The sequence below is a fragment of the Agaricus bisporus genome (assembly GCF_000300575.1).
Source record: "Agaricus bisporus var. bisporus H97 unplaced genomic scaffold AGABI2scaffold_3, whole genome shotgun sequence".
Lineage (NCBI taxonomy): Eukaryota > Fungi > Basidiomycota > Agaricomycetes > Agaricales > Agaricaceae > Agaricus > Agaricus bisporus.
The window spans coordinates 1132972-1160245 of record NW_006267366.1 but is presented as its reverse complement, the minus strand read 5'-3'; the positions used below and the strand labels follow the sequence as shown (position 1 = coordinate 1160245).

The 27274-nt window shown below is 46.8% G+C and overlaps 9 protein-coding genes across 9 annotated transcripts; 5 read left to right on the top strand and 4 right to left on the bottom strand.

The window, feature by feature from the left end:
* Nucleotides 1-29: 29 nt before the first annotated feature.
* Nucleotides 30-1223, top strand: AGABI2DRAFT_116205 (hypothetical protein; the record flags this gene model as incomplete). Its single annotated transcript, XM_006459164.1, has 4 exons — nt 30-215; nt 269-505; nt 557-1078; nt 1134-1223. The coding sequence occupies 4 exons, from the start codon at nt 30-32 to the stop codon at nt 1221-1223; spliced, it is 1035 nt and encodes a 344-aa protein (XP_006459227.1).
* A 573-nt stretch (nt 1224-1796) lies between these two features.
* AGABI2DRAFT_201241 (hypothetical protein) lies at nt 1797-7926 on the bottom strand (the record flags this gene model as incomplete). The annotated part of the gene is made up of 37 exons (XM_006459163.1): nt 1797-1910; nt 1967-2028; nt 2081-2166; nt 2230-2486; nt 2541-2604; nt 2663-2942; nt 2998-3022; nt 3069-3121; nt 3178-3250; nt 3298-3346; nt 3399-3507; nt 3562-3612; nt 3662-3745; nt 3808-3873; nt 3927-3941; nt 4001-4021; nt 4074-4116; nt 4168-4270; nt 4321-4401; nt 4456-4579; nt 4631-5029; nt 5084-5150; nt 5198-5242; nt 5295-5408; nt 5454-5976; nt 6033-6099; nt 6148-6198; nt 6251-6395; nt 6447-6521; nt 6612-6644; nt 6693-6833; nt 6880-7014; nt 7069-7113; nt 7168-7509; nt 7571-7636; nt 7692-7743; nt 7802-7926. 37 exons carry the CDS (start codon nt 7924-7926, stop codon nt 1797-1799), a joined length of 4185 nt encoding a protein of 1394 aa, XP_006459226.1.
* Nucleotides 7927-8350: 424 nt separating this feature from the next.
* Nucleotides 8351-10626, top strand: AGABI2DRAFT_183956 (hypothetical protein). Its single transcript, XM_006459162.1, has 7 exons — nt 8351-8723; nt 8776-8965; nt 9016-9110; nt 9158-9471; nt 9524-9925; nt 9972-10434; nt 10490-10626. The coding sequence occupies exons 1-7, from the start codon at nt 8358-8360 to the stop codon at nt 10553-10555; spliced, it is 1896 nt and encodes a 631-aa protein (XP_006459225.1). The 5' UTR covers nt 8351-8357; the 3' UTR covers nt 10556-10626.
* Nucleotides 10627-11627: 1001 nt separating this feature from the next.
* AGABI2DRAFT_218206 (hypothetical protein) lies at nt 11628-14056 on the top strand. Its single transcript, XM_006459161.1, has 8 exons — nt 11628-11697; nt 11759-12158; nt 12213-12399; nt 12451-12545; nt 12597-12895; nt 12954-13343; nt 13398-13860; nt 13915-14056. The coding sequence occupies exons 2-8, from the start codon at nt 11799-11801 to the stop codon at nt 13993-13995; spliced, it is 1875 nt and encodes a 624-aa protein (XP_006459224.1). The 5' UTR covers nt 11628-11697; nt 11759-11798; the 3' UTR covers nt 13996-14056.
* A 132-nt stretch (nt 14057-14188) lies between these two features.
* Nucleotides 14189-15843, top strand: AGABI2DRAFT_218205 (hypothetical protein). The gene is made up of 3 exons (XM_006459160.1): nt 14189-14407; nt 14459-14665; nt 14711-15843. Exons 1-3 carry the CDS (start codon nt 14293-14295, stop codon nt 15736-15738), a joined length of 1350 nt encoding a protein of 449 aa, XP_006459223.1. The 5' UTR covers nt 14189-14292; the 3' UTR covers nt 15739-15843.
* On the bottom strand, nt 15816-16831 carry AGABI2DRAFT_66531 (hypothetical protein; the record flags this gene model as incomplete). Its single annotated transcript, XM_006459159.1, has 5 exons — nt 15816-15958; nt 16015-16153; nt 16209-16398; nt 16459-16654; nt 16711-16831. 5 exons carry the CDS (start codon nt 16829-16831, stop codon nt 15816-15818), a joined length of 789 nt encoding a protein of 262 aa, XP_006459222.1.
* Nucleotides 16832-21673: 4842 nt separating this feature from the next.
* Nucleotides 21674-23018, bottom strand: AGABI2DRAFT_191229 (hypothetical protein). The gene is made up of 5 exons (XM_006459158.1): nt 22918-23018; nt 22620-22864; nt 22357-22555; nt 22139-22291; nt 21674-22075 (listed from the first exon to the last, which is right to left on the bottom strand). Exons 1-5 carry the CDS (start codon nt 22957-22959, stop codon nt 21986-21988), a joined length of 729 nt encoding a protein of 242 aa, XP_006459221.1. The 5' UTR covers nt 22960-23018; the 3' UTR covers nt 21674-21985.
* An 87-nt stretch (nt 23019-23105) lies between these two features.
* Nucleotides 23106-24912, bottom strand: AGABI2DRAFT_177227 (hypothetical protein; the record flags this gene model as incomplete). Its single annotated transcript, XM_006459157.1, has 4 exons — nt 23106-23168; nt 23245-23263; nt 23327-24633; nt 24686-24912. Coding segments are annotated over 4 exons (1614 nt in total), but the record flags the coding sequence as incomplete, so codon positions are not given.
* On the top strand, nt 24911-26561 carry AGABI2DRAFT_66879 (hypothetical protein; the record flags this gene model as incomplete). The annotated part of the gene is made up of 6 exons (XM_006459156.1): nt 24911-25069; nt 25230-25299; nt 25353-25501; nt 25614-25728; nt 25941-26231; nt 26281-26561. The coding sequence occupies 6 exons, from the start codon at nt 24911-24913 to the stop codon at nt 26559-26561; spliced, it is 1065 nt and encodes a 354-aa protein (XP_006459219.1).
* Nucleotides 26562-27274: the final 713 nt, after the last annotated feature.

Below are 27274 nucleotides of genomic sequence, written 5' to 3'. Positions count from 1 at the left end.
TCGTCCGCTCTTCTGAACATTGCTGGTCAATGATATTCTCGCGTGTTTCTATTGAATTTGGATCATCCCACCCACCCTCCTCTACACTCAAACTGCTGATCAATGATGAAGTCGGCGACGTCGATCTCCAAAAATTGTCAGATGAAGAAATAAACCGTCTTGGTTATTTTCGTTTAGCTGATGCTTCACCTTGTCCAGGTGTGTTTTCTTCTACGGTGCGCCATCTATCTTCGATGGTCGAGCCGATGATCTTAACTGTGCGTTTTAGATTACGTCGTTGGCTGTCCGGGAAACTCAAGATGGTTCATCTTTACCGAACCCCTCACCCCCAATTCGGTTGACGCGAAATTCAGACAGCTCTCCGAATCGACTGTCAAAGCCGGAATTTCTTGGAACCTCTCCAAGTTGGGCAAGCCAAGGTCTTTGCATTGATGGCTTTTCGTCGCCTGCCGAGAAGAGGATAGTACCCGGAGAAAGTCTTGGTGATATTGCCAACAGTCCGCTGGTGAGTCGCCCCTCTTTATACCTACCTGTCCTTGCTCAAAGTCATCCTCAGGCATCCTCGACCGATCATGACGACTTTCCATCACCCGCCTCATCATTCTCTGACCGCTTTGTCTTTCCGCCATCCCCTGAATTCGAGATTCCCAGCTCGAATTCTCCTTTCGACGACGATGAGGAGGAGGAGATATTCCCAGTTGATTTTGTCGGCGTTTTTAATGTCGGCTACCCTTTACGCCCTAGTCGGGCTCGTTATGATCTTGTCGGTCTTGGACTGCCGAGCAATGTGATTCCTGATGATCGTCGGGAAAGATTCGGAGAGCCAGATCCAGCATCCCCAGATCTCGATGAGCTTTTGCCATCACTAGCGTCTTCGCGTCGATCAAGTCGGCACAAGAGATCGATATCTTGTTCTAACTCTTACCCGAATAGTGCTGCGATCGCCAAGTCCCCTCGGCAATTGTTCAGTATTGCTGAAGAGGACAGCGAAGATAGGGAAACACCCCGTTCTACGAGCTTACCTTGTATAAGGCATACATGCAGTCAACTATCCGGGAGTTCTAATTACGGACGTACTGTAGGTTCAATCTCAGGCCTATCCTCTGGTCTAAGCTTATGCCCTGTTCTCATAGCCACCTTGGAATGCAAGCGACGAGTTGCTTCGAGAGTCTAATAATGATAACATCACCCTCGTATATTGCTCACCGCCGTTCAACATTTGAGCTGTTCCCTCCCTGTCATTGATCATCGTCATTCGCTTATAACCTCTCTTTACTACATCCGAGAATATCATTACAGCAATGCCACTCGTTCCTTACTTTCTAATGCTTCTTTTGCTTCTTCACCCTGCTTCTCCTTTGCTAATGATTCCTAGAATACTAAACGCGGCGACAGCTTTTGTTATGCTTCAAGGTACTTAGTAGAACCTTAAAAATCATCATCAGTGGTTGGCAATTTCGAGCCAAGCTTTAACTTGATCAGAACTACCCACTCTTCCACTGAGGTTGCCACGTCCAGGTACTCCCCAATATCCAAGACTTATGTTCCGTGCTACCTTCGCCATGCTGCTACCTTGCCCGCAACTGGGGATTTGTTTTTCGACTGTGCGCAATTGAAATCTAGTGTCGTTGAAAAGACAAAACCATGCCCTGCTACATATTTTCCCCCCCATCGTTGCGTTCACCACATGTTTGAAGCGCACGAGCTTAACATCGCACATTTACAAATAATCTCGAGAACTCTGTTTCAAACATATACGAATTACAGTATTATTGTGATTTCGTTAACAACGTTTCTCAATTCTTTGGTGTACTCTCCCGAATATCCTCTAAAGTGATATTACTTCCTTCGCAAAGGTTGCGGAAAATGCCTGTTTCTTTCTGGAATAATGTTTCGGGGGTGTCGTATTCCTGATGAGCAATGACATCAGAGGAGTTTCTTGCAGATAGGACACAACGATACTGACCGCGACACGACCAGCATCTAGAACGAGTATGCGGTCATAATTAAGAATGGTACGTAAACGATCTTAGAAATGATATAAGCAATTCCAGTCGCGTACAGCAAGAAGTTTGCTCACGAGCAATGCATAGAAGTGTGCGACCTTTGAACTCAGTAGCAATTGTATGTTGAATTATTCTGTCTGTATCTAAATCGACGGATGCCCTATGGTACCAAAGAAAAAAGAAAAATATCAGAACCGGTACTAAATGAAATTGAATCACATACGTGGCTTCGTCGAGGATGACGATTTTAGAGTCTCTGACAAGAGCACGAGCCAAGCTAAGCAAAGATCTTTCACCTGCACTTAGATTAGCTCCTTCTGGCTCGATTACTGTATCCAAGGTGATAGGCGTTTGCACTTCTTGTTCCTTCTCATTTGAGTTCAGAAGAGAAGATCGCCGGAGCGCGTCCCAAAGGCGAGCATCATCGTAAAGATTGAAAGGATCCAAGGCCGCCCTAACAGTTCCGCTGAATAACAAAGGCTGCCAACAAAATCAGCAAAAATTATCAAGATTGATGGTTTGTCGAAGACTCACGTCTTGAGGAATTATAGACAATTTTGTTCGGAGATCGCGCAGACCGATCTTGCCTATGTCGATTCTGATTGCCCGACGAACGTTAACATAGGTTCAATTTCCAAAGTCTGAGATTTACGCACCCATCGATAGTGATCTGTCCTGAATATTCGACGATACGAAGCAGGGTCGAGGTTAGTGATGATTTTCCGGCTCCTGTACGTCCGACGACGCCAATTTTTTCACCTCCTTTAATGCCTAGTGAGATGCCGTGGAGTACATTGGGAAGACCGGGTCTGTAGCACATTGAAACATTTTTGAACACTATGGAACCCTGCTGGGGCCACAGTTCGGGAGGTTTGTTTTCTGGCTTGTCGTGCGCTGCTTCTTGCTCGACCATATCCTTACGACTATAATGCACAACTGTTTGTTCAAAGATGTAAGTTGCGGACACCGTATGCAATCCAGCTGACAGTACCTCGCTCAACGGAATTCATATAATTCTACATCACGATTAGCCTAGAAATTTTGGACTGAGTTGGTAATTACCTCAACGTCAGCGCTCTGTCTAGTGAGCAGACCGCATAATTGCGTCAGCGTCGCTACCGATGCACATGTCAATATTTGATCGTATAGATGTAAGTGCTGTCAAACGTACTTGTATAAGTCAAGACAAGACCAACTTCTGCCGGACTCATCCCAGAGGCTCCAACAACAGCAAAAATGGCGACCTAACGAAAGTTGGTCAACGTGATCGCACTCCACTGCTCTTACATACCGCGAGCACCATTATTGCACCACAAAAATCGAGGCGAACAGCCAACCACCTACATATGTTTAAAACCAAGATAGATTCACCGCTTGAGTATGGATACCTACCGTTGATTAGTCACAACCAAGAACAGAGCGCGATTCTCAAGATCGAGGTAATATTTATTCTCTCGCAAAAATCTTTGAGTCTCGCGATAGCTTCGTATGGTCGAGAGGCCTTGGGACATGAACGTCAGGTTGTTGCATTTAGATGCAAGCGATCGACAAATACCTGTCAGGGATTCTGAGAAATGGGCATAGAGAAGGGAGCGAAGCATTGCATCTATACAGGGCCTTCAGGGACACGATCTGACTGCTAACACAATACATACCTAATCTCTTGACTTCTCTTGCACCAGCGCGGTAGTATGATTGGAAGTATTGATATCCCAGCGCGACGACGACAACAACAGCAACTATACATATGCACCATTGCATGTCAACTACAGCGGTAGCACTTAGGAACTGGACAACCCACTGAAATAATGCTCCATGACGGTGATGATGACCACAGCACCGATGACACTAGAGAAAGTTAATGTAACTAGAAAAAAATGTTTAGATTTCTGCTAGCTGGTTTGTATCCTGTACACTTACGAAGCCTCAGGGATACTGCGGGTCGGGTGCCAATAAGCTCAGTCTGTGGACGCATGGTTCAATGTGAAACGTACTGGGCAACTGATTGTCAATTACTAAGAAAAAAAAATCAGGACGTATTCGTCTATCTCAGTAGATAAGTCTTACGGTCGATGTCTTTCCCAAAAATTCCCATTATACGTCCCAGGGGCTGTTTGATAATAATCAGGGAACAATTAGCTCAGGCCAGAGATATACCAACCGTTGTATCGAAAAACGACATCGGAGCATGAAAAATGTTGCGTATGGCTGCCTGGTGCAAATTGCCGGAAACAAACCAGGATAGTGTGTCCATAACAATGCCCCTGCAATCAACTGAGCATCGTTGGGTATCCAGAAGAAGTGCATACCATACAATGCAAGAGTAAAGAGTGCTTGAGAAATACCCAAGCCAGCATAAAGACCTTGATAGAAGGAGAAAGGACGGTCAAGTGCACTAGAAGTAAAGTCAGGAAGAAATTAAACATGGTAGGCAAGAGTTTCTATTTACTTTGCTTGCCACCATACAAGGGTGTAGGAATTCATAATTTGACTTCCCTGCATGAAAATGATTGAAAGGATAAGTAATGGAATGGTCACGAATCCACGGCCAGCAGTAAAATATTTCCAGTAAACTTGAATAGTGTATCAGAGAGATTCGTGAAGTTAGATTAGTGAAGTCCCACCTTTAGCAGAGACTGAACCTGTCGTGCGCTTCTCTTTAACGATCAAACGCCCTTCAAGTTTTCCCGTCCCAGCTGCACCCCTCTGGCTCTCTTTAGATCGCTGTTTCTCTTCATCTATGGAATCCTTGTCGAGTGTAGTGGAACTCTTGTCCGTGTCGGAATCTGAGTCAATCATGCCACCTCCGAATGCGGCAGCAAGTCGCGCAACTTCGCCATTCTGTTCCGTGAGGTCTTGGTATCGTCCCTGTTCTTTGATGCAACCATTTTCCATCATAAAGATTTCATCACAGTAGGAGATAAAATGTAGAGCATGGGTGACTAGGATCACTGTCTTCCCTCGAGCGCGAACCGCATTCAATATTGCGTTGTGAAAGAGAGACTTCCCAACATGGGCGTCGACTAGATGTCAAGTAAGTATATCATGTCTTATATGGTCACGCAATGTCTTCCTACCGGCTGAAAGAGGATCATCGAGGACCAAAACATCGGCCTCAGAATAGAGCGCTCTCGCGATGTTGATCTAATTTAGTGTCATTCAGGCAGACAAAGTGATTTTGAGATGCTTACACGTTGTTTCTGGCCCCCACTCAGATTGATTCCCTTCTCTCCAATCTGAAGGCTCTGGTGAGTAAAGTACTGGGGGCAGGATAGTGCATACGCATACTTCAGTCAAATCACCATCCGCTAAGAGGTGCAAATCTGGTAAAAGACAGGCGTCATCAATGATTTTCCAATAGAGTTCTTCGACGAAAGGGCGTCCAAATAAAATATTTTCCCTCTAAGTTGACATTAATATTGAATCACAAATAGCAGTTCCACTTACTAATGATGCATTTTGAATCCATGCTACTTGAGGGCAATACGCAACTTGACCGCCAAATGTCACCTGACCTGAGATCAAGCGCATTTCGCCTATCAACCCCTGCAACAGACTCGACTTCCCGGACCCAACTCGTCCGATGATAGCTGTTAAGCTTCCTCGCTTGATCTGCATTGTTACGTTCTGAACCTGGAACAATTTATCGGTCGCTTCCCCCCCTTGAGTTTCTTCCCACTCAAAGGTGGCTTCCTGAACTACGAGCGCATGTTCTTGATCTTCATCAATAGCAAATGTATCTTCAGGCATCAACTCAGCCTGGAATAAGCCATTGAGCCTTCCAAATGCATTTTTAGAATCCGTGATTGCTGTCAAAGCCCGAGGAAGGAGCATCATAGGCTGTCGAAGTAACTGAAAAAGACTAAGAGACGTGAATACCAAGGCAACATCAAATTCAGGGTTGATCTTGGTATAGACCAATAGAGAAAGCGTTGCAGCCAAAGTGGGCGTGGAATAGGCGAATGCAATACTGTTTGCAGCGTCAACAAAGAATCTCAAATAAGTGAAAGTGAGAATCTCTGTTACCTGGTCGATTGAAAATGGCATATCTTTCTAATCCCTTGGAGTTCCTTGCCACGTATTTCATTAATTCCTAAAAACTAAATTCACATACTTGACCAATTGATATGAAGGGCCTCACTTTTCAGAAACGGGATCTCGAAGGAGAAATATTTCACTACGCGCATGCCACCTATAGGATGTTATTGAGCACTTTTATTGGCTCAGAATGTTATTAGACGTACTGAGTGCTTCAAGAAGAATTTTTGATCGTTGATCAGTGATTTTCATCGAAAGGCCACGAATTTTAAATTGACGCGAGGCTATGAAAGATGATATAGGTGCCATCAAAAGGAAAAATGCAAAGCCCGTCAAGGCTGCGGGTCCCAACTGCGATAGAGTCAAAAACATGCACAGTCGACAAATAGAATTATTTGTTACCTGCGCCAGGAGAATCATCAGGCAAACCACAACTTGGATCGGAGCCGTCCACGCTGAGTTTAGTCGATTAGAAAGCTGTTGGATAAGTGCGATTTCGAGCGTACCTGCATGCTAAAGGAGTACGACCGTCATTTTAGGAGCTGATAAAAAATATAAGGTACTTACAAACCACTGCGCAGCAGCATCTATTCTGCTAACCTGAAATATCGTCACATTCCGAAGTCAGAAAAGGCCGATGTCACATACATCTGTAGATACATGGCTCATGAGTTTGCTATTAGGCAGTTCAACGCGGGATTTCCCGGTCAATCTAACTCCTCGCTGATATATCGAGCTTGTGAGGGCGGTTCTTGATAGAATACCCGTAAACATAGAGCGCCAAAAGAACTGAGGATATGAGAGATGCGTCACGGGGCCAAGGCTGAGCGCATACCTGATGTTGCATGATGCTTGTGAATACGATGAGACAGAAAAGGCCGATCGCCATTCCAATCCCACGCCCTAAAGCAGGTGCTTCCTCTCCCCGAGCTTTGAGGGCCGCTTTTTCCTTGGTGAAGTTGATGATTGCCTGGGTAGCCATAAAAATACAAGCTTAGTAAATTAGAGCCTGCCTAAGACTCACTTTCACCAATAACGGGCCCATAAGTGCCGACATGTCACTGGCCACCTATTTTTCCGTTAGTTATTCGTTTCAAATTGTTGGCAGGTCATTTTCATGTACCTTGAGAGCGCCACCGCTCCAGAAGAACCGACCAAGGGTATCGTTCATTGCCCAAACTAGGCTGGGTTTCTTCATTCCGGTGTTCTCTCTCCACTCTGTTTCTCGCGCAGCATATGCCCTCGAAAATCCTCTACCCCTGGGAAGAGAATACAAGCACCATCGAGCCCTACGCAATATACCAGGTCCATGTTTTCCGTTTCTTAGTCCTTCATTCCATTCCCGGGCTGATTTTATCCTCTTCCGCAAGGCTTCGTCTAACTTTGTGGACAGCGTCCTGGCTGAACGCGATTGATCGACAGCCCATAGATCAGAGGCCTGCAAAGTCCGCTGATAACCGAGGTTCTGCAGACGTAGATGAGCTAACCTGAAGAGGGTAGGTATGTTAGAGTGAATGAGACTATACCATCATGGGAGTGACCCAGGAATATGTAAAAACTGAGAATATGTTTGCGTGGGCAAGAGGTATAACCTTCGTCGTATATTGAGGTTGCAGTGAAAATTGGCATGAAATCGATTGGACTTACGGGTGCACAGTCGAGAAAAGCCGGAGGAGGGGGGGGCGGGTCTTTAGGAATCCTATACATTTGTTTCAAACCCGCACAAGCCTTGGGAATAGGAAGAGCGGCATCCGTACCATATTTGCCACCACCGCGTACGGTATCGGACGAGTTCATGGCCCCGGTCGAGCTCAACGTTGTGAGGTGTCTGAGTCTCCTTGACAGAAACTGCTTTTTCGGAGTCCTCGCGTTCTTTGGACATTGGGGAGGTGCAAAAAAAAGAACTACAGATTTCAACGGCTCATATGTCCGACCAAAGACTGCAAGCTTAGGATAGCCATCGGCATACGGATCTCGAGAAAGTTCGAAAGACGGCAAGCAGAGAAGACTGGTTACTAGATAGCTGAAGTTCTTCCCATGGTTCGGTTTACTTTGAAAACCATTTCTAGCGTGGGGCCTGTCTGGGAGCAGTTCTGATGTGCTTGACTCCCATGGTAGATCGGCCAGCCGCTGGGAGTTTGGTTCTGAATCCTCCCAGGGATGAAGCGAAGGATCTCACGGACCAATGTGGCTCGTGTGAGAGCGGTGAAAATGTCGACGGCTTCCCAAAACGGATGTGATATGAATGCACTTTAATCATGCACCTCAAGCTCACCAACTCTGGCGACAACCCTTTGTTCCAGTCTTTTGACCATGTCTTTGTCTACCTTCACTATCGGTGCTCGTGCTTTGCCTCCCGATCAGCGTGCTGCTCTGGCTAGTACTGTCCGCTTACTCTCATGCCTTGTCACAGAATCTATCGTCCGCGCCCTCTACTTCCCCCTCGAAGGCTTCGAGGCTACGGGGTTTACGGTCGTCCTCAAACCAGACGTTTTGCCTGACCATCCGTATTCCAACTCAGACATACTGGCTATAATTCCTCTCCGTCATGTCCCTGTTTATAAACATGATGGGCAGGATGAACGGGCGAAGGAAATAGGCCTTTTGGACCCCTTAGACATGATGCCATCAGTGTTTGAACTATCTTCTATTCCCAACGACGTACTTGATGGTAGACCGGTTGGTTCTAGTCCGCACCGTCACTGTTGAGTCACTGATCTAGTTACGATAGCATTCAAGCCTCTCCGCCGCGATCTTGAGAATCCTCACCGCACCGGGCTGGGATGTGAAGAGTTCGACAGCTCTTATGCTTAACAAGGGTCCCCTAAGTATTTGGTACATGTGTGCGCAATCCCTCAAGCTGGACGCGGCGACGGCCGATGATATTGGGGAAGAATTCGCGAGTGCGGTCAGGTGGTCTAGTCAGTCTTGCATTGTCGCAAATCACGATCCCAGTGTTGATCGTTCATAGGTTATTCGTTCGAAAACCCCCCACCTGCTCCTACTTTCGACTCTCCCAGCATAGATTGGGAAGAGTCCATAGTCGAAGGGCATCCAACACATCCGGCAAGATGGTTCTTTGCTGGCGAGAAGCATTACTGACGTAATTCTAGATGCATAAAACACGTCGATTTTTGAGCCCCCTCCCAGATTTCGCACCAGGAGCTTACGATCTTTACAACCCAAAACTTCGCTTTGTCGCAGTACCGAAAGGAGATCTAAAAATAACTTACAACTTCGAAGAACTTACGCGTCCCTTGTTAGATGCAGCCGCCCAGAGGGCTGGTAACCCATTGATCATTCCTGATGGCTACGCCGTCGTCCCAATTCACGAACTACAGGTTGCTCACGTCCAAGAAAAGTTTTCCGATGTTCAAGTTTATCCTGAAGAATTCAATCTTGACGTTCGCGCGCAGCAAAGTATACGGTGAGGATTCCGGTTCATGATATACTTTCATGTGATCATTAATTCGACTCAGTTCCGTCATCATTCCAAATGTCTACCACGAACTATCCCTCAAGCTTGGTGTTGGCATAAAGCTTACATCCGCGGTTCGTACGATCTCACCGGAGTCAGCATACCTTGGTCCACGTTTTTCGTCCCAAGTCGTACCTTTTCTTGAGCTTGATCCCGAAATTGTCACGGTAGCCAAAGAACTTGCTAGCGTGGTCCATGCCCATCCCAACGGAGAGATTGGAAAACATTGCGCAGCCATTGTACGGGAGTGCTACGAGAACACGAGTGAGGAGCGTGGAGAGCGCCTCATTGTCTGCACCTCGCTTGTTGAGAGTGGTCATTCAGGCGAGGGTGGCGATGTTCCTCCCGTCATCCGCGTTTTCAATCTCGATACGGAGGACAAAAGGGCAGAGTGGCTAGACAAGTAAGCTCATTTCCGATTTTTTCTGACAAACACTGAAGCCCCACAGATTTGTAGCAATCTTCTTCAGGGCGTTTATTCCATCAGTGCTGAAAAATGGTGTAGCCTTTGAGTGTCACCCTCAAAACTGCCTTGCGCGATTCGATCTCAAAACCAAGGAAATAAAAGGTTTTATTATTCGAGACTTTGGCGGTCTCCGGATCCATCCCCCGACACTCTATGAGTCAACCGGTGTCGAATTGGACTTCCTTTCGGGCCATTCAATCATTGCTGATGACCTTGAAGACGTGTATACACGCATGTATCACACTGTCTTCCACAATCACCTTCAACAACTCATCCGAGTGCTTGGACTGCATTATAATGGAAGAGGTTGGGATATAGTCAGAAAGAATTTACGAGATGCCATACCGCAATCTCATCCCCTCTGGGCGACATGGATGTCACCGGAACGGAAGACATTCCCCGGGAAGTGTTTCATGAGGATGAGGATGTCTGGCATGTACCGATTTGTGAGTAATCAGTCCCGGTCATACTTTTTGACGTGTTCCTGAAAACAGTACATAGCATTTGCACGGTCCTTTCCCTAATCTCATTCATTATACGGGTACAAATGAGAAGTCGGTCGTATGATAGGTTAAAATTGTAAATACAATTGAAGGCATGTCGGTTATATGGATTACAATTGAAGACATGTCATTTTATAAGAAAAGGGCAGTTTCTTGTTGAGTAGAAGGCCTTTCAAATTCTCATGTTAGCCATGCGTATCGTACTTCTGTGATAATCACAAACTCCTTCCGCACTTAAGCTTCATGTTGGAGGTTATTTTCGCATGCAGCTCGGTTCGGGTCCGAATGTGAAAGAATTCCGAAAATTCTTCATTTACTACTACTGCTCGGCTTATCCTCAATCCGGCCGCTACGCGAAGCGGATGTTTTAGAGCAACATTTCACATCAATGTGAGACAGTTCAATTTTCACTGGCACCGCTTGATGATATTCTAAACTATCAAGCTTTAAGGCAATGTGGAACTGGTAAAGCTTCTGTCTAGCCAAACAAATGTCAATATGTTAGGCTTATTCAGAGATTCATCGGTTGCTGAGAACTTACTTACGTGTAAATAGCCTCCGCCCCACGATTTCCGAAAGATCTACTTGACATTCAGCTTCCCGATATGATTGACACAGTGTGTAAAACCAGCCCAGTCATGGCGCTGCGGCTGCCCGTCATTTGGCTCCAGGACTGAAGCTCTCTCCCACTATAGCCATGCCCGTGACCTCGATCTAATACTGTACACGAATAGCATATGTCGAGCACGCGCGAGTGTTTTCTCATGGTTCCCACTGCAAGTGGGAAAGAACAGCATTACTTGGTCTTCAATGAAGAGGTTCAGATTGTTGGGTTCAATAATCATTTAGGACTGGGAATTTCTCCATTTAGATGCTGCGATCGATCAGCCAACGATTATCAGATAAGACTCATATACAAACCTCGACTACCAGCCGCACCTCAAGAAAGGAGATTAGTTTCGTGTTTCGTCTCATTTCCCAATAACTGATAAAACTATACATTGGTAACAAATGTTCGGATTGTCGATCTCAACACAGTTGATAACACCGTGGTAAATTCGCAGGCTGTTTGTTGCTTTTAGAGAAAGCCCACGATCTCTCTTTCCACGGAAATCGGATCTGTCTGAAAGATCTAGGTCAAAGTGTTGGTAATTGTTCCAATCTCCCAGTCGACTACGAACCGCCAACCGCATCGTGAATCACTAGGTCACTCTATATTTGATAGGAATTCGTCTGGTCCGACTTCGACTGATCGCACCTTTAAAAGCTCTTCCAAGGAGGCCTGAGTCTATCATTCCCATTCAACTATGTCTTCAGGGTATTATCTTCCTCCAGTGCAGCATGCATCTTTCGCTGTCATTTCTCGGCTGATATCCTGTCTTGTGACGGAATCGCTTTTGAGGGCCTATTACATCCCTCTCTCTGGTGTACCGGATACAAGCGGGTTTGCCGTCATTCTATCGACGCACCTCGTTTCCGAGAAGCCAGTTCTTGAGCGATCCCTCCGACCCCACGATATCTTCGCCATCGTTCCCCTGCTTCATACTCCCGTGTTGAAAGAAGATACTGTATCCAGGCATGGATATCCCATTGGCCTTCTCGACCCTCTGGACATGGCTCCGGTATTCTATGAGTTGGCAGATAAACCTATCACGGGCACAAATAATGTTAGTGACGCCGATTTATTTCTGGCGCATCGTATATTGATGTTGATACTCTAGAACCACCTCAAAAGAGGTGTCATTGATTCTCTCCTTCCCAATCCCTGGGAGCTGGGCAACTTCCGAGAATTAATTGAGATCACCGACCCCGTCTACATCTGGCGCAAATTCGTGGACGGTATCATCATCCAGGAATCGCTCAGTGAGAATATTGAAAAAGAACTCTTGAGTTCGTATGAATGGCAAAGTAAGTCGCACTCTACCTGTTCTTACATTTTGATTTAACATTGTCCGCTAGAATTGGCTTTCGAGGGGCCTCCAGCACTGCCATCGTTGTCATCCGCACCAATCAAATTCGAGCAAAGTCTTGTGGCGGGTCATCCCACGCATCCAGTAATTTAATTCCCAAATTTGGAGACGCCCACATTCATTAACCACATTTAGATGCACCGTGCCCGAACCTTTGATTCTGCGACCCTTGAATACGACTGGTATCAGCCGCGTATCCGTTTCGTCGGTGTTCCGAGATCTAGCATCCAGATTCTCGGAGATTTCGATAATTTGTCGCGAAATTTGGCCGAACTCGCCGCTTGCAGGGCTGGCCAGGCGCTTCCCAATGATGACAGCTTAATTTTCATGCCAGTGCACGAAATGCAAATCGGCAACATCAAGAAGCTCTTCAATGATGTGGAAGTCTTACCATCCGAAGTGTTCCTACCCGCCCTCGGTCAATCCAGCATCAGGTAAGCTGTCGAAAGTCAAAATAGAAATCGTCATGTTCATTTAGATACCCATTTTTAGGACCGTGATCTTGCCTGATCTTCCAGGGAAGACCTTAAAGTTGGCAGTTGGGGTTAAGATATCGTCCTCGCTTAGGACTATATCCCACTTCACAGCAGATTTTGGTCCACGTTTCTCTTCCGAGATCATTCCGAAACTAGCAGTTGACCGGGAGATTCTTCATATCGAGACAGAGACTGAGAGCGCTATTTATCGAGACCAGGATCCTGACAAGGCCAAACACTTCACAGTAGTCGTCCGGAATGCGTATGAACCAAAGGAGGGCGAGACCGTGATTGTTGTTGCCGCCCTACTGGAAATGGGTCATGGAAACGTACCTGCCGGAGTTTCTGCGGTTGAACATCTGTTCGGACTTCATACGCAAGAGAAGCGCATTGCTTTCCTTGACCGGTACGAGTGTCAAAATTCATTTCTTTAAATGCAAGTGTGTTCAAGTGTCATCAGATATATCGAGGTCGCATGCAGAGCCTTGCTTCCAGCTTTGCTACAAAATGGCGTTGCATTTGAGGCCCATGCTCAAAACGTGGTCGCTCGGTTTGACACGGCCACAGGGAGATTATTAGGTTTCATTTATCGTGATCTCGGAGGTCTTCGCATTGACTTCAAGAAGCTACGAGAGTCTACTGGCGTCGATTTCGAATTCCTTCCAGGACACTGCGTTTTGTCGGATTCGATCCAGGAGGCTTCTACGAAATTCTATCACACGTTTGTTCACAACCACATCCAACGCTTAATTCGCCTCCTCAAACTTCATTCAAATGGAATTGGTTGGGAAATATTGAGAAAGCATATGAACGCAGTAATCCCTCGTGATCACAAATTGTGGGACCTGTGGATGAACCCGGAGCGGAAAAAAGTCGAGTCCAAATGTTTGATGCGGATGCGGATGCGGGATTCTTATAGAGACGTGCGTGAATCAACTTTTTCTCTTAGAAATTCGAGTTCTAACACTTGGGTGTAGACGGTATACAGCCCATACGTAAACATGGTTCAGTACCATCCTAGGGCTATCTATGGGGATGAAAAGAGTCCCTTAAATTAGTTTATGGGGTGGAACGATCTGATTTTCATTTATTGGTATCTAGTAATAGTAAAGTGCCCAATGTATGTACTTACTTGTGGAACGAGTGACAGCGCCTCCTTTGATGCTCCTATGGTGGATGGAGCCGAGGGGCAGTACTGTTTTGATGTGACAAAATTGGTAACCATCAACGCATCAACGTCTTGGAAGAGGTCTTCATTCACAAAGCGGTCGTTGTCTGGGGCATCGCCTTGAGTCCTACCAGTGCCTCCAAGCTTTAAAGGCAGCCCGGCTGATGTTGATGTTGAGGCTCAATCAATGTCTTCTAAACCGCAAATTGGTACCCTCGTCGTCGTCATCCTCAAGGCTAGAAACCTTATTGATAGACACTCCTTCTACAAGCAAGATGTCTTCGCCCAGGCGTGTTTGAATGGCGAGCACTTACCAAACACAGTGAATAATCCATTCTCATCTCAATACTTAGGTACCAGCCAGAAAACTCAAGTCGACAGAAAGGGTGGCCAGCATCCCCTATGGGACACGGAGCTCAGATTCCCGATTATGAAAGAGGTCTCTGACCAGACACGAAAGCTAGAGGTAGCGTGTTTTGCCAAAGAACATCGCACCGACGACCTTCTGGGAAAAGGCGTCGTAGATATCACGGAGACTTTACAAACTGGTGAATTCGATGGTAAGAGAAATTACTTGACTCTTCATCGCTTGCTAATTGTGATAGACTGGGCCAGCTTGAATATAGATGGAGTTGAGCGTGGGGAGGTCTATTTGGAGATGACATACTTCTCTTCTCGCCCTCCCCCCAAGGGCTCGGCCTCTTCTTCCTTGCTTACTAACCAGAATCTAACTCGACGCCCTTCCAAGCTACCAGCGTCAGAACGTCTGTGGCGTCCTCCCCAGACACAACAGCCAGCGTTATTACCTTCCAAGAAAGGCCATTCATCACATTCGGTTTCTGCAGAATGGCAAACTACTCTAGCACCTCACCCATCACCGAAAAACGCTCCCTTACCACCCTTACCAAAAGAACAATTGGAGAAAACTCCACTGCCCGATATCCTCTTACCAGGTGGATCCATCAGGCCGCAGCCAGGGTCGACGACTCCTCCCTCAGTCCCAGGCATCGGGTCCGTACCGGCCCTTCCGACCTCTGGCCCCATGCATCGTCCATCACCATCCCCCCCTCTTCCTTCATCAAATCCCCCGCAGACATTCCCGTCGTATGCAACATCCGCCTACAACAGTTCTGGGGTTTCTTCCGCCGGAAACCCCTACCTCACTCAACCTACGATAACTCCAGCTCCCATTCAGATGACCTTCCCGAGCGAACCACAGCCTAATCCTGTGACCAATCATCCCCATTACGGGACTATGCCTATCGCATGGGATCAAAATAGACCAGATGAAACCGGGTTTTCATTTCCCGTGCCCGCTGTTGCGTATGGTGAACGCGTTGATCCATGGCCAACTGACCCTCAGGGAAAGTACGAGATCCATCAGGCAGTTCGTGATAGGACTTCTATCTCCTGGTCAAATTCAAGCTTCGAAGGTCGCTACCGTGAGGCTCTCCCCCTCCCCCAGGAGAGTCAACCAACAAAACTTTGCCTTGATAATCAACCGGTACTTCGTCTAGATGCTGATCGACTTCATGGACTCAAGTTAGTAGAGGAAGGGGCTGCTCGCAGGAAAGAACAGGAGCAGAGGGACCTCGAAATTGCCCTCAAGTTGGACAAAGAGCTAAATACCTGACAGCGAACTGCAGAAGTATCTTACGATTATTGAATCATTTATATGATACATTATTTGTTTGGAAGATCACTCTCCCTCTAAGGTAAAGAGGAATGTTGTCCCCCCCGTAATTTTTCGCTTGTAAGTTCTCCATCGGGGATCCCCTTCGAAAGGCGTAGGTCATAGAAGAAAGTCAACAGGTAAAACGTAAAGCCAAATGCGATGAGCCATTCCAAGACAGCTACGATGATGATTTGTCAATAAACCGATGAGAAGGGAAAAGATGAAAAGTGTTACCTCCAGCGTCCTTGTCACGATACAGCGTGATCCCAAAGGCGATAGCCAGACAGATAAGTGTTAGAGCAATAACTGCCTTCATTATGTATGCGAATCGTAGTTCTCGAAGCTCGGCGAAATCTCTGGATAAAAAGTAAAACTAGAAAAGGTCAGCAAAAAATGTATCCCGGACACAATTGATTGTATTAACGCACTTCGAGGATGGTGAAAATAGCACTCAAAGCCACGCCAACTATGAATACCAAGAGAAACGCTCGGTGCGCACTCGTGAAACGGCCAGTATCAAAAATGGAAAGGAGAATAAGTCCAAGTCCACCAATAAACGATCCAATTATTGCAAAGATACTAAGTATTCTTTCTCGCCGGCGTACGTATGCAACCAGACTGTGCGATATTTTTTAGAGTGAATAAGAGGCCACAGACGACAGACAGGAAATTAATCACCGTCCAGTATGTCGGAAAAACCTTTCCAGGATAAGAGAAAAGAAAAAACATGCAGCCGTTATGGAGCACCCGGCGATGAATAAAGGTTTCAAAGAACTGGCACCGATATCGGATATGTAAGCGATAGATCCTTCTTGCGTTACATATTGCGGTTTTCCAAGAGCCAGCCATACAATAAGCATGGCCCAAAGCATGCCTTCATGCGAAATTCATGTTATTGGTATTGAGACTCCGAAAGACTGGTTAACGAACCAAACCACACGATTGCTCCGAAAAGAGGTACCCAGACATATAGCCAGTGTCTATGAGGATGTACGTTTGAGGAACGAAGACTGCTTTGTCTGGACTGGGCCCTGGAAGCGAAAGGGTTCATGTAGGAGGTGAATACATTTCGTCTAAAACGCGGCAAACATGTTAAACCTATTCATGACGTCACTGGAGTTTGGGTGGAACGCATAGGTTACGACGATTTGCGGTCGTGTCTCCACTCCACACGCATTGGAGAGAGTCCCTGCATAAGGTGGAGTCACCAGCAATTCTACGGTGAGCCGATGGTATTAGAGGTGAACGAAATTCCAGACTGTGCCATCGTGAGAGTGTCGAGCCAATTTGGCGGAAATTAGTATACCCAGCCTCTAACGAACTAGTAGTTTGCCTCGGTTAAGTTCTCTGCAAAAGTCTCAGGAACTGAATACCCGTCAACCAAAGTCTAGGAGATCACAAAATCGGGGTGATGACAACCCAGATACAAGGACTTGGATACAGTGTCCGGAGCAGGTTCCCAAGCCAAGTCAAGTTTCATTCCTCGTGTGAACCAGCGCCTAACAAAAATTAACCTACCGCTCTCAGGACGTTAGTGGGTTTGCAAGCCGGTCGCAGGGGACTCACACAGAACCTGTGAATCCGTGTGCAAAATTGACCGTTTCGACACCGCGTGCCCAGAGGCCCGTTGATAATCGATAATCATCTACAAGGCCCCGAGTCTTGGCCTTTTCTTTGTGAATTTTCTTATTATCGCGATTCAAACAAATGTCTTACGGCATTGCCAAATCTTCGAAGTTTTCGAAACCCTGTCCGAGTTTTGAGGTGAGGCTGACCGGAGGCTTATGCCCGTGTAACCAAAATAGGACTTGTCCAGAAATGTACGTCTATTTTTGGAAATGTCAAGCAAATGTCATTCCGGAGACTGCAGGGTCATCATGATAACCCTTGTGGGCTTGTATCCGATTCCCCAAAGCTTCCACAGGGCTAACAAGCTCCCTGACATTGTTCGATAAAGTCTTATCCAGGTTCGAAATAATGCTTGAACTTGAAGCGAAAGCAGAAGCCCTAGAAGATTTCTGATTGGAATCTTTCAGAGATAATATAATCTTTGAAGACTGGTTCCCGCAAACAAGTGGACTTTGGGGGTGGAAGCCTTGATCCGGCCCGGACTTTTGGTAGAAATTGACTCAGAGTGATTGATTGATCAGGCAAGAAGGGTACCTGGCTCCTACAATAGAGGAACCAGTACAAAGGGCTCGTGAGTCCGCGAATAATGACTGGTTCATACTGGATATATTGACCGAACCTAAGAAATCATGATTTTGCTCAATTCCATCGGAAAATCGATAGTGGAACGTTGAGATCAGTCGGTCCTGATAACATTTGCCAGATCGTCTGGATGCGGAGATTTGCCCGGCCTTTCCTTCCTTGATCCACAAAACTTGATACTGCTCTTTCCTATAGGACTTAACCAACTTAGAGCCAGGAATACTGGAGCAATGAGCGAACCAGTGATGGGTCAGTCAGTTGGCTGGTGAATCACTGTGAGAAATTGAATGTATATCTTCGCGAATCTTTTTGGACCGTAAACTCCGGAATCAGGCATAAGAGTCGTCATAAATATAAGTTTGATTCCAGTGACAAAGAGCACAATATAATCCATTTGAAATTTGGAGAGGAGATTGTATTCCGAAAATGCCAAGGTACTCACCTAAACTTAATGGAACAATTATGACGTGGGGTTTGCAGATGTAGCAGCTCCCTGCTGTAATTTGCGTGTCCAATACTCCATAATCATTGTTCACGACCGTGTCCGCGAACATACATATTGATCCAATTAGTAATCACAGTCAGGCTGTCAATGCATGTCATTTGTCACTTGTCAAAGCCGGCAGCACGATCAGTAGTCATCCGGCCGAAGCCAACAAGCAAATGGTTGAATGACTAGTAATTTGGTTGCATCGCAAGCTTTCGCTGGGCTAATACTGGCTCTCGGCGAGATAACTGATCCGGCAAACGTAATCCGAGTTTACCTAAATTTTTTTGGATCGGACTGATTTCAGTTTACGGAGATATCTCGGTGGTCCTTACCAGTGAACGGCAACTCCAGCTTGGTCTTACCCAGTAAGTCGGGCGAATAAGAAGGTTAGGATGTAAGACCGTGTCAGCGGATGAGATCTCAGAGTGAGAACCCGCGGAGTGGGCAGCTTTCAATCTGGGAGTTTGTATCTGGCCAGTTAGGTCGACCAGGGACTGTAAGTGAATGGTAGATTGTAATTAATTGCAGCGAGGTACAGAGAAGTGGTGTGTGCGTAATTTGAAACTGTATTAGAGTTTGAAGAGTGAGCGAGCGTCACTGGAGTGTGAACGACGCATTGGTGAGAGAAGACGTAACCGCTCTATTGGATGCCGGGCACCGGTACATTCGGTTGCAGATAACAGACCAAGATAAGGGCAACATGAAAATGTAGGAAATTTACGCCACAACAGACAATGAAAAACTGTGGGATGGAACCATGAATTTGGGGTGTAGTCCGAGTGGAGATGACAGCTTCGCGAGCCGTTCCACCCGCATGGAATATCAAAAGGAAGAGAACCCTAATCAGAGAGAAGAACTGCTCGGGATGTAGTTCTGATAGATCTAACAACAGTAAGAAGGGTTGTCGAGCCGCGGCAATGTTCACACAGTCACCACATGGCTGAGTTAATCGAGTGTCCGACTCCGAGAAAATCGAATATGCCACTCAAAATTCCCCGTCGAATCCCTTGGTGATGCTCCATTGATAGGATTTAAGCTTCAAATGACACACTCTGACTATAATGAGTTCCATATTGTACAGTTCAATCACGCTTGTCTGTTAATGCTCGAAGCAAACATTGAAAATCCGAGTTTGTATTCGAATTTCGAACTTCGAGATTGGTTGATCAGATGCATATTTCGTTTTCTGGCGGTTATCTCGATACGATGAAATTCTTGCGTTGTGGTAATTCGTTGGTGGTGATGTCATGATCAATGGAAGTACTCACCGTAATCTACCCCTTCGTGAATTCCGGTGTCAACATCACTAATACAACAGCGAGTCATCTCCATTCCATGAAAGTGACTGAGACCATTTTCGTACTTCTTTTCAGGTTATTTCAGTAGTTCTGGGAAATTTCATGGGGCCCGGGGTTGATTGATTAGGATTTGTAGGAGAAGTTCTCATAATGTATAGAGTACGGTCCGTGCCCGAATTTTCTCATGCATATGAGATGCATGCAGTACTATGCAGTTTTACAGTTGGAGTCTGAGCCGGTATTAGTCACATTGTGAGATATAAGCGTATTCTCATACTTTATATCGTCAATCACAAAGTCACAACGTTCACATTAAACCGTCCGTCGACTTGCTGCGATTGAAGTCACTTTTGTATCCGTAAAATTGAATTGTAAAAACCGACTGAGTCCGAGTCGTGCTGCGCATTCAGAAGCTCATCTTGTTTTTGACAGTGTCTGATTGACGCATGTGAACCATAAATCCAAAAATTATCATCCAGCCGTGGAGCAGTTTCGTACATACGGTCCAGGTCGAGGCCAAGGCTTTCTTGTGCATTGGAGTGGAAGATGAATGAGAATAATGCAACTGCGGATTGTAATAAATTGTCGTTTCTAAACCTTTTTTCCTGTCCCAGTGTCCAATGACGTCCAGCGTAATCAAATAGATGACATTAGCCGTGAATCGGGGTGACGCCCTCCCCCCGGATTACCCCAGGTACGTTTTATTTATGTTTTTCGACACGAACTACAGTTGAGAAGTAAACTAAGGAGGGTCATAATGAAAGGGTCTTGGGTCGGTAGACAAAAGCAAAGCTTTAGCTGACTGAGGGAGGAGGAACCTGAAAATGATACAAAGTAAAACGATAGACTTGGCACGCCTATGGATTTGGCGTCATGCTATCTACGAAAGGGTAAAAGAATCTATGGTGTGAAGAAAGGTAATAGTCAATGCCACGCTGATGCTGCATAGCCTTGCCAATTTCGACACTCCCAATGTAAGTGTAACTTTCAGCACGGAATAATTTCGCCGGCTAATGGCTTGCTGAGAACAGCGAACGCTCCGAGAAGACCACAACACAATTGAACCCGACATGAAGATCCGAGACAAGAAAACCCTACAAAATGAATGGCAGGGAGGTTTGTCGGATTAAAGCAAGCTGAGAAAGTATCAATGAATCTCGCGTGTTCATGACAAAGTGCGTGAAAGTCCACACGCTGAGAGTCAAATGCGGGGGAGGAAGGTGCTTCCTACCAGTCCTAACCAGGCCCTAACACATTGAGATACGGCTGATAGGGGCCTACCGGCGACCCTGGTATGTGATCACTTGCCGGATACATGCATAATCACTAGTCCGGTCATGCCAGGTCATGCCCGCTCTCCTCCGGGTCTCAATCACATTTCATCTTACTAAACAATTTTTAATCCACCCGTGGATTCAACTGGCCGTTCTGATCGTCCAATTAATGAAACAAAAAACTCTCACTATACAATAAAATTTATTTTTCCCAAGCGCACACGATTAAAGAGATGGAGTTTGTGTGACTGGCCGGCCGCCGAACTGCTGATCAGGGCCGGTGGTACTTGGCATACTTGGCCGGTGACTGACGCATTATGCGCAATGTATTACACTATCACTACTATCTGTGATTACTGATCAGTAATTGGGTCACGCCTGGTTCTTCTGTTGAATTTATCTCCCTCTCACCTTACAAATTGACGATCGAAAGGCTCAATCATGTACACCATGTATACAACAATTTTCTCCAATGGGCACGGCCAAGGCGATGAAGTTTCGCCGACTGACCAAGCTACCGATCGCGATCACTGATACTGATCGCTTGCAAATCAGCATTATACTGTACTCTATCCCTTTAACTGCCCCGAAACGCAAGCTTCCATGAATCGGTTTCTCGTTTGCGATCAATATTAACGTTATATGCAGAATGATCTACCTACAGTACTTATAATAATTGTGAGACTAGCTGGGTAATCTATATTGAGACGGGCTTTGTTTGTGACTTTCTTGTTGTCTCCATACATAATATTACAAACAAACAATCGGTGAAATATATACAACAAAAAGGAGTAAAAGAAGATGACGAAAAACCACTAAAAATGAGTCGCGAATGGCGACAGCAGCTGGGGAAAAATAGAGTCAACGACACACATTTGACGCGGTATGAGGAAGCATAAGGGGCATTATCAGGTGGCCCAGGAGTGAAACGATCAAGAAGAACATATTTGTGTGGGCACTGCTGGGCCGGGTAGCGCTGAAGGAGAAGAATTGATTCCGCAAGCGGCCAACTTCTTGAAGATCTTTCGAGCAGATAACATCAGTATCAACGCTCTATAATAAAGCCGAAAAGAAAGTGAACGTACTTGGATGAAGACATCCGCCGACTGTCCACCGCTTACAGCCCATTTGCCATCGATGATTGTAATGGGAACTCCGGAAATTCCTTTGGTGCGGGCAGCATCTGCAATCTTCTTTACTTCCGCATCAAATTCGTCTGTTTCCAAGAATTCCAGGGCCTGCAAACGAAGAAAATTGAGGTTTTTAGAACATCGTCGTAGGTAGGAAGGGCCTAAGAGCCTACCTCATCCCTGGTCATTACTCCGACCGAATCTGCGGTGTCGGCAAGAACGTTGACATCGGATGTGTCTTTATCGTGGATCAAATGAGCTTCAAATAGGGCCGTGATGAGCTTGAGTTGGAGCTCTTGACCACCCACTTGCGCGGCCTTGAAACATAGACGATGAGCGCCGGTAGTTTGACCAACGAGACCATTGAAAGAACTGCAAAGATTAGTCAGGAAAACAAAAATTACGGCAGCGTCGAAGGAGAAGCTGGGGCACACACATCGGTATATTCTTTTCCTCTGCCCATTTTGCAACATTTCGCCGCAGACTGGCGCCGCGCTCCTCGCCCAGAAGACAATCATAGAACTTGCTTTTAGTGATGGTGGTATTGGGTTTTAAGCAGTTGGGACCGATAAGGCGAAATGGTATGTGTTGGAACTGGAACTCGAGGGGAAGTTCCATGCGTTTGCAGTAGTCGATGGCGGTTGTGAGTTCATGCTGGATGATGTAGCAGCTTGTGCAGACCTTGAGCAAAGCTGGTCAGTGGGGGGTGTGAGCAAGAGTGATGCGGGACATACGAAATCAGAGACGACTGCTAGCTTGACAACGCGGGTGGACATGGATGGGGAGGAGGAGAGACGGATTAGGAGTGCGCTGAAGCGATGGAATAAAAATGACGTGGGAGGGCGACAACTTCATCGCCGACGCTGCTTACACCATCTCTGTGGGTCAACCCGCCTTAGCTAATCAATTAGTCACGTCCCACCCGCGTCTCCGTGCTGACTGGATTGCCGCATCCGGCATCCCGCTGCTTTCCCCGACAGTAATCCTATTTGATTTCGACAACGTGTATTTATCATATCGTAGTACAAAACGTGAATCCCGCGTCATTCTCCGTCTCTTACAACTCATGCCCGGGCCACGCTGCAGGGTGATCGCAGTTTTCCACGGTCATATGCTCCCGAAACCAATCCAAACAGTGCTTACTTTTCAAAACTACCCGCGTACGCCTATCTACCCGTAGCTTTCGAAGACCGCGGTTGGCTGAGAAACGGGTCGACGCCATGATACGGAAACGGGCTACATCGCTAACCTCCATCTCTCGCACGGTTAATGTGTGCACAGATGGCCAAGCAACCTCGTCGTCTGCCATATCCCCAAAGATGGTCATAGCGGACCATACAATGGGGCAATGGAAATCTATAGCGAGTGCGGTGATAGACGGGCATGCATGTAACAGATTCGTGGTGGCAATCTCGTCAAACGCGCATGAATCAATCAAAAGTTCCTTGACAAAGGGAAGTGACGGCGCATGAAAACCATCCAAGTCATGCAGGGCGAGAGCCTCTAGCTGCGGGAGTACCAAGAGTGATAGCATGATATGCGGTGACGTGCACGGGCCACAAATGCGGAGGGATCGGAGTAACGGAAGTGTGATTTGCTTCGTGACGTCAAATGGGTCGCGCGGATGATGGATGTGAAGCTGGCCAAGAGATAGATTAACAAGCAAGGGCAGTGTCTCGAGTAAGGCGACCAGTTGGGAGGGCTCCATGTAATATCTCTCGAATCCATCCATATCCAAGGTGGTTATTCTGTCCGATGGAGGTGCTAGGTTTCCCAACGCAAGACCTCCGAGACGAACAAAAGTCAGCAACGGCGCACCGTTGATGAGTATCTTGGGGCAGCTGCTCGGATATTTAGATCTGGGTGAGTGATGTTCTTCGGGTATCTCAATTTGGAGGGATAGATGCTCAAGTAATGGAGTTAGAGGGCTAGAAAGAGATGTCAGAAGTGCGCTGACTTGGTCATTATCAGTGGTGATGGAAAGTCGGCGCCACCGTTGGGAATGGAGTAATATCAGGTCCATGACAGGTTTGATATTGGGAATGGAAGCATGAATATACAAGTCAAGGAAACAATCATCTGAGCGTTCAAGATGAGCCTCTAGTCGATTGAGAGCCGACAGCGACTGTATGTTGATGCGGACGTCATTCCACAAAAGGGGGGTCGAAAGAGAGACTGTACGCCAGTGTCGTGTAACGTGAGAGGCAGCTACCGCGAATGAATAATAAGGTTTCGGTCGTCCAGCCGCCTGACATAGAAGAAAAATAGAGCTCAGGAGGTCGAAGGGTATCTTGGATATGGAGGCCCGGGTGTTGAGAAGCGCATTGTACCTGGCCCTCTCCCCGCGCAACCGGAGCTCGACATCTGATAGCTGGCGATGGAGTTGTTCTCTGCGGTGTTCGAGTGTGAATATATTTGCTGCTATGCTATCCAGCTGCTCCGGGGAAGACCTAGTGGCGGAGGAGATCACTCATGGGTGGGAGAGGAACCTGTGGTACTCACTCACATATGACGACGCTGAGAGGAGGCGGCGTTGTTTGCTCCTGAGGGACATGCCAAACTCGGCTATGTCGGCACGTGTTGATGGCAATCCAAAGTCCGCTCGAGGCTGTTGTCCAGAACCCGACCCGCTCTTTCTTCCAGCTCAGGCCTGCTCTCGCTCTCTCTGGACCCCCCATTCGCTTTTCTGATACCCAGTTCGTCCCCCCGCGACCCCCCCAGCATCCCATGGCTGCTCCCCACGCCCCCTCCTCGTCCCATCCCTCTCAGTCCTCCACCTCCCATGGTATCGTAGGAAGCCACTATCGAGTCGGGAAAAAAATAGGCGAGGGCTCTTTCGGCGTCGTATACGAAGGTCTGTTGTTTCTCCCTTATCTCCCCCAATGTGTCATCGCCCTCCACCCCAATTGTCGACCCACATGCTTACGTCTTTTTGCGATTGTCCTGGCCTATTATAGGTTCAAAAATCTCGTCTGGCACACCAGTCGCCATTAAATTTGCATGTCTTTTCTCTCTGTTGTTACAACTCGAATAACACTGCCCGCAGGAACCCCGAAAATCGGATGCACCCCAGCTGAGAGATGAGTTTCGATCTTACCGGACCTTACATGGGACCCGTAGGTCCACTTTCTTTTTTAGTCAACGCGCTATATTTGACTCTTCAATCAAGTTGGCGTGCCCCAGGTTCATTACTTTGGCCAAGAGGGCCTCCATAATGTGCTCGTCATTGACCTCTTGGGACCCAATCTCGAGGACCTCTTCGATATGTGTGGCCGCAAATTTTCTATAAAAACCGTTTGCATGGCTGCAAAGCAAATGGTAAAATCTTTTTTTCAATGGAACCCCTTGTTCAACCATTACCCTCTTCCCCCCTCCCTCCCCTATTTTATGGATACTTCCTCCCGTTACAGCTGTTTAATTTCCTTTTCAGGTTACTCGTGTTCAGGCTGTCCACGATAAATCTCTAATCTACCGCGATATTAAACCCGACAACTTCTTGATTGGCGTTACGGGAAATAAAAACGCCAACACCGTTCACCTCATCGGTGAGTAAGTTTTCTACGACAACAAACAACCACCTACTCTTTCGCGTTAACCGGGACGTGCGCGTTTCTGGTGGCTTACCGGCCCTGAGCGCTGAACAACGGATTACCATCCATCACACCTGTCACTTGTTCATCTCAAGCGCGATCAAACCCTCTCCTAACGCCGCACTTAAGAGAACACCATCTCAATATTGATTTTTTTTTTCAACCAGATTTTGGGATGGCAAAATTCTACCGCGATCCAAAAACCAAAGTCCATATACCTTACCGTGAACGGAAATCACTCTCTGGAACTGCTCGATATATGTCAATCAATACCCACTGCGGCCGCGAACAATCAAGGCGCGATGATTTAGAATCGCTTGGCCATGTTTTCATGTATTTCTTGAGAGGGGGTCTGCCATGGCAGGGTCTTCGTGCTGCGACAAATAAACAAAAGTACGAGAAGATCGGTGAAAAAAAGCAGTCTACTCCCATTGTTGAATTGTGCGAAGGCTTCCCAGGTCTGTCCGATGTGTACCCGTCCGAAGAGTTGATAATAAACTTGCGCAGAGGAGTTTGCCATATACATGAACTATGTTCGGAAGCTAGGTTTTGAAGAATCGCCAGACTATGACTTTCTTCGAGAGCTGTTCACCAAGGTTTTGAAAACACTTGGTGAGCAAGAGGACGGTGTGTATGACTGGATGAACCTCAACGGTGGAAAAGGCTGGGAAGCCGGCAACGTAAGTACTCCATATCGCCTTCCTTATCTACCGTCATGGTGTAACAACTGGACCCCAATAGCATGGCACTCCTGGTGGACATCATGGTCGCGATCGGCGCGACCGTGACCGCGAACATGGTCATCGTCGACCCTCACGTCAAGTTGAGGCAACTGGAAATGGTGTCGTGTTGAGTCCTGTGCCACCATTACTCGCAGAAAAGCGACGCAAGCCAGATGCCCGTGATGTCAGTCGCGATCTGAGCGTTCAGCCCCTCATTTCCCCCAGTCGTCGGCAAAGTCAACAACCTAATCCGAACAACACCGCTATCTCTCAGCATCCTTATGCTTCTGCTCCTACCAGTACCAACTATCGTACAAGTGGCGGTGCCTTGGGACAACACTCACCGAATGCACAAGCGATGCAGAATGGTGCGGCACTTCATATGAACCCCTCGGAGCCTTACTATCTTCAAAGTTCGGCTGTCAAGAATGCGTCCAATTCACGAGAGAATATGATGAATTCTGGAGTCAACGCGCAACATGTGAGCACTTCGAGGATGGGAATGTATGATCAAGGACGAGAACACCTTGATGGTGAACATCGCAAGAGAGGTCTACTAAACATCTTATGCTGCCGGCCATGATACGCCTATAATACTGGTTGCATGCCTCGTGATCCTGGCCAACCCTGTGACTGTAGGTTCTTACTGCAATGACATCCGCTCCCGAAATGACACATTTGCCATCAGTTCTTTGCACTTAGATGCCCCACGTTTGATCACTTTCATCGAAGCATATTTACCAAATGCCTTGCTCAAAGCTAACTCACGTCCACGTTTC

Bases quoted from the DNA above. Each gene is read 5' to 3' on its own strand.
- AGABI2DRAFT_183956 (XM_006459162.1), top strand. From the start codon at position 8,358: ATGTCTTTGTCTACCTTCACTATCGGTGCTCGTGCTTTGCCTCCCGAT. The intron at 8,724-8,775 runs GTTGGTTCTAGT...TAGTTACGATAG, and splicing joins ACGTACTTGATGGTAGACCG to CATTCAAGCCTCTCCGCCGC. The intron at 8,966-9,015 runs GTCAGTCTTGCA...GATCGTTCATAG, and splicing joins GAGTGCGGTCAGGTGGTCTA to GTTATTCGTTCGAAAACCCC.
- AGABI2DRAFT_218205 (XM_006459160.1), top strand. From the start codon at position 14,293: ATGTCTTCTAAACCGCAAATTGGTACCCTCGTCGTCGTCATCCTCAAG. The intron at 14,408-14,458 runs GCGAGCACTTAC...CTCAATACTTAG, and splicing joins CGCCCAGGCGTGTTTGAATG to GTACCAGCCAGAAAACTCAA. The intron at 14,666-14,710 runs GTAAGAGAAATT...TAATTGTGATAG, and splicing joins ACAAACTGGTGAATTCGATG to ACTGGGCCAGCTTGAATATA.
- AGABI2DRAFT_191229 (XM_006459158.1), bottom strand. From the start codon at position 22,959: ATGTCCACCCGCGTTGTCAAGCTAGCAGTCGTCTCTGATTTC. The intron at 22,865-22,917 runs GTATGTCCCGCA...GCTTTGCTCAAG, and splicing joins TAGCAGTCGTCTCTGATTTC to GTCTGCACAAGCTGCTACAT. The intron at 22,076-22,138 runs GTACGTTCACTT...TCTGCTCGAAAG, and splicing joins CGGCGGATGTCTTCATCCAA to ATCTTCAAGAAGTTGGCCGC.
- AGABI2DRAFT_218206 (XM_006459161.1), top strand. From the start codon at position 11,799: ATGTCTTCAGGGTATTATCTTCCTCCAGTGCAGCATGCATCTTTCGCT. The intron at 12,400-12,450 runs GTAAGTCGCACT...ATTGTCCGCTAG, and splicing joins GAGTTCGTATGAATGGCAAA to AATTGGCTTTCGAGGGGCCT. The intron at 13,861-13,914 runs GTGCGTGAATCA...ACTTGGGTGTAG, and splicing joins TGCGGGATTCTTATAGAGAC to ACGGTATACAGCCCATACGT.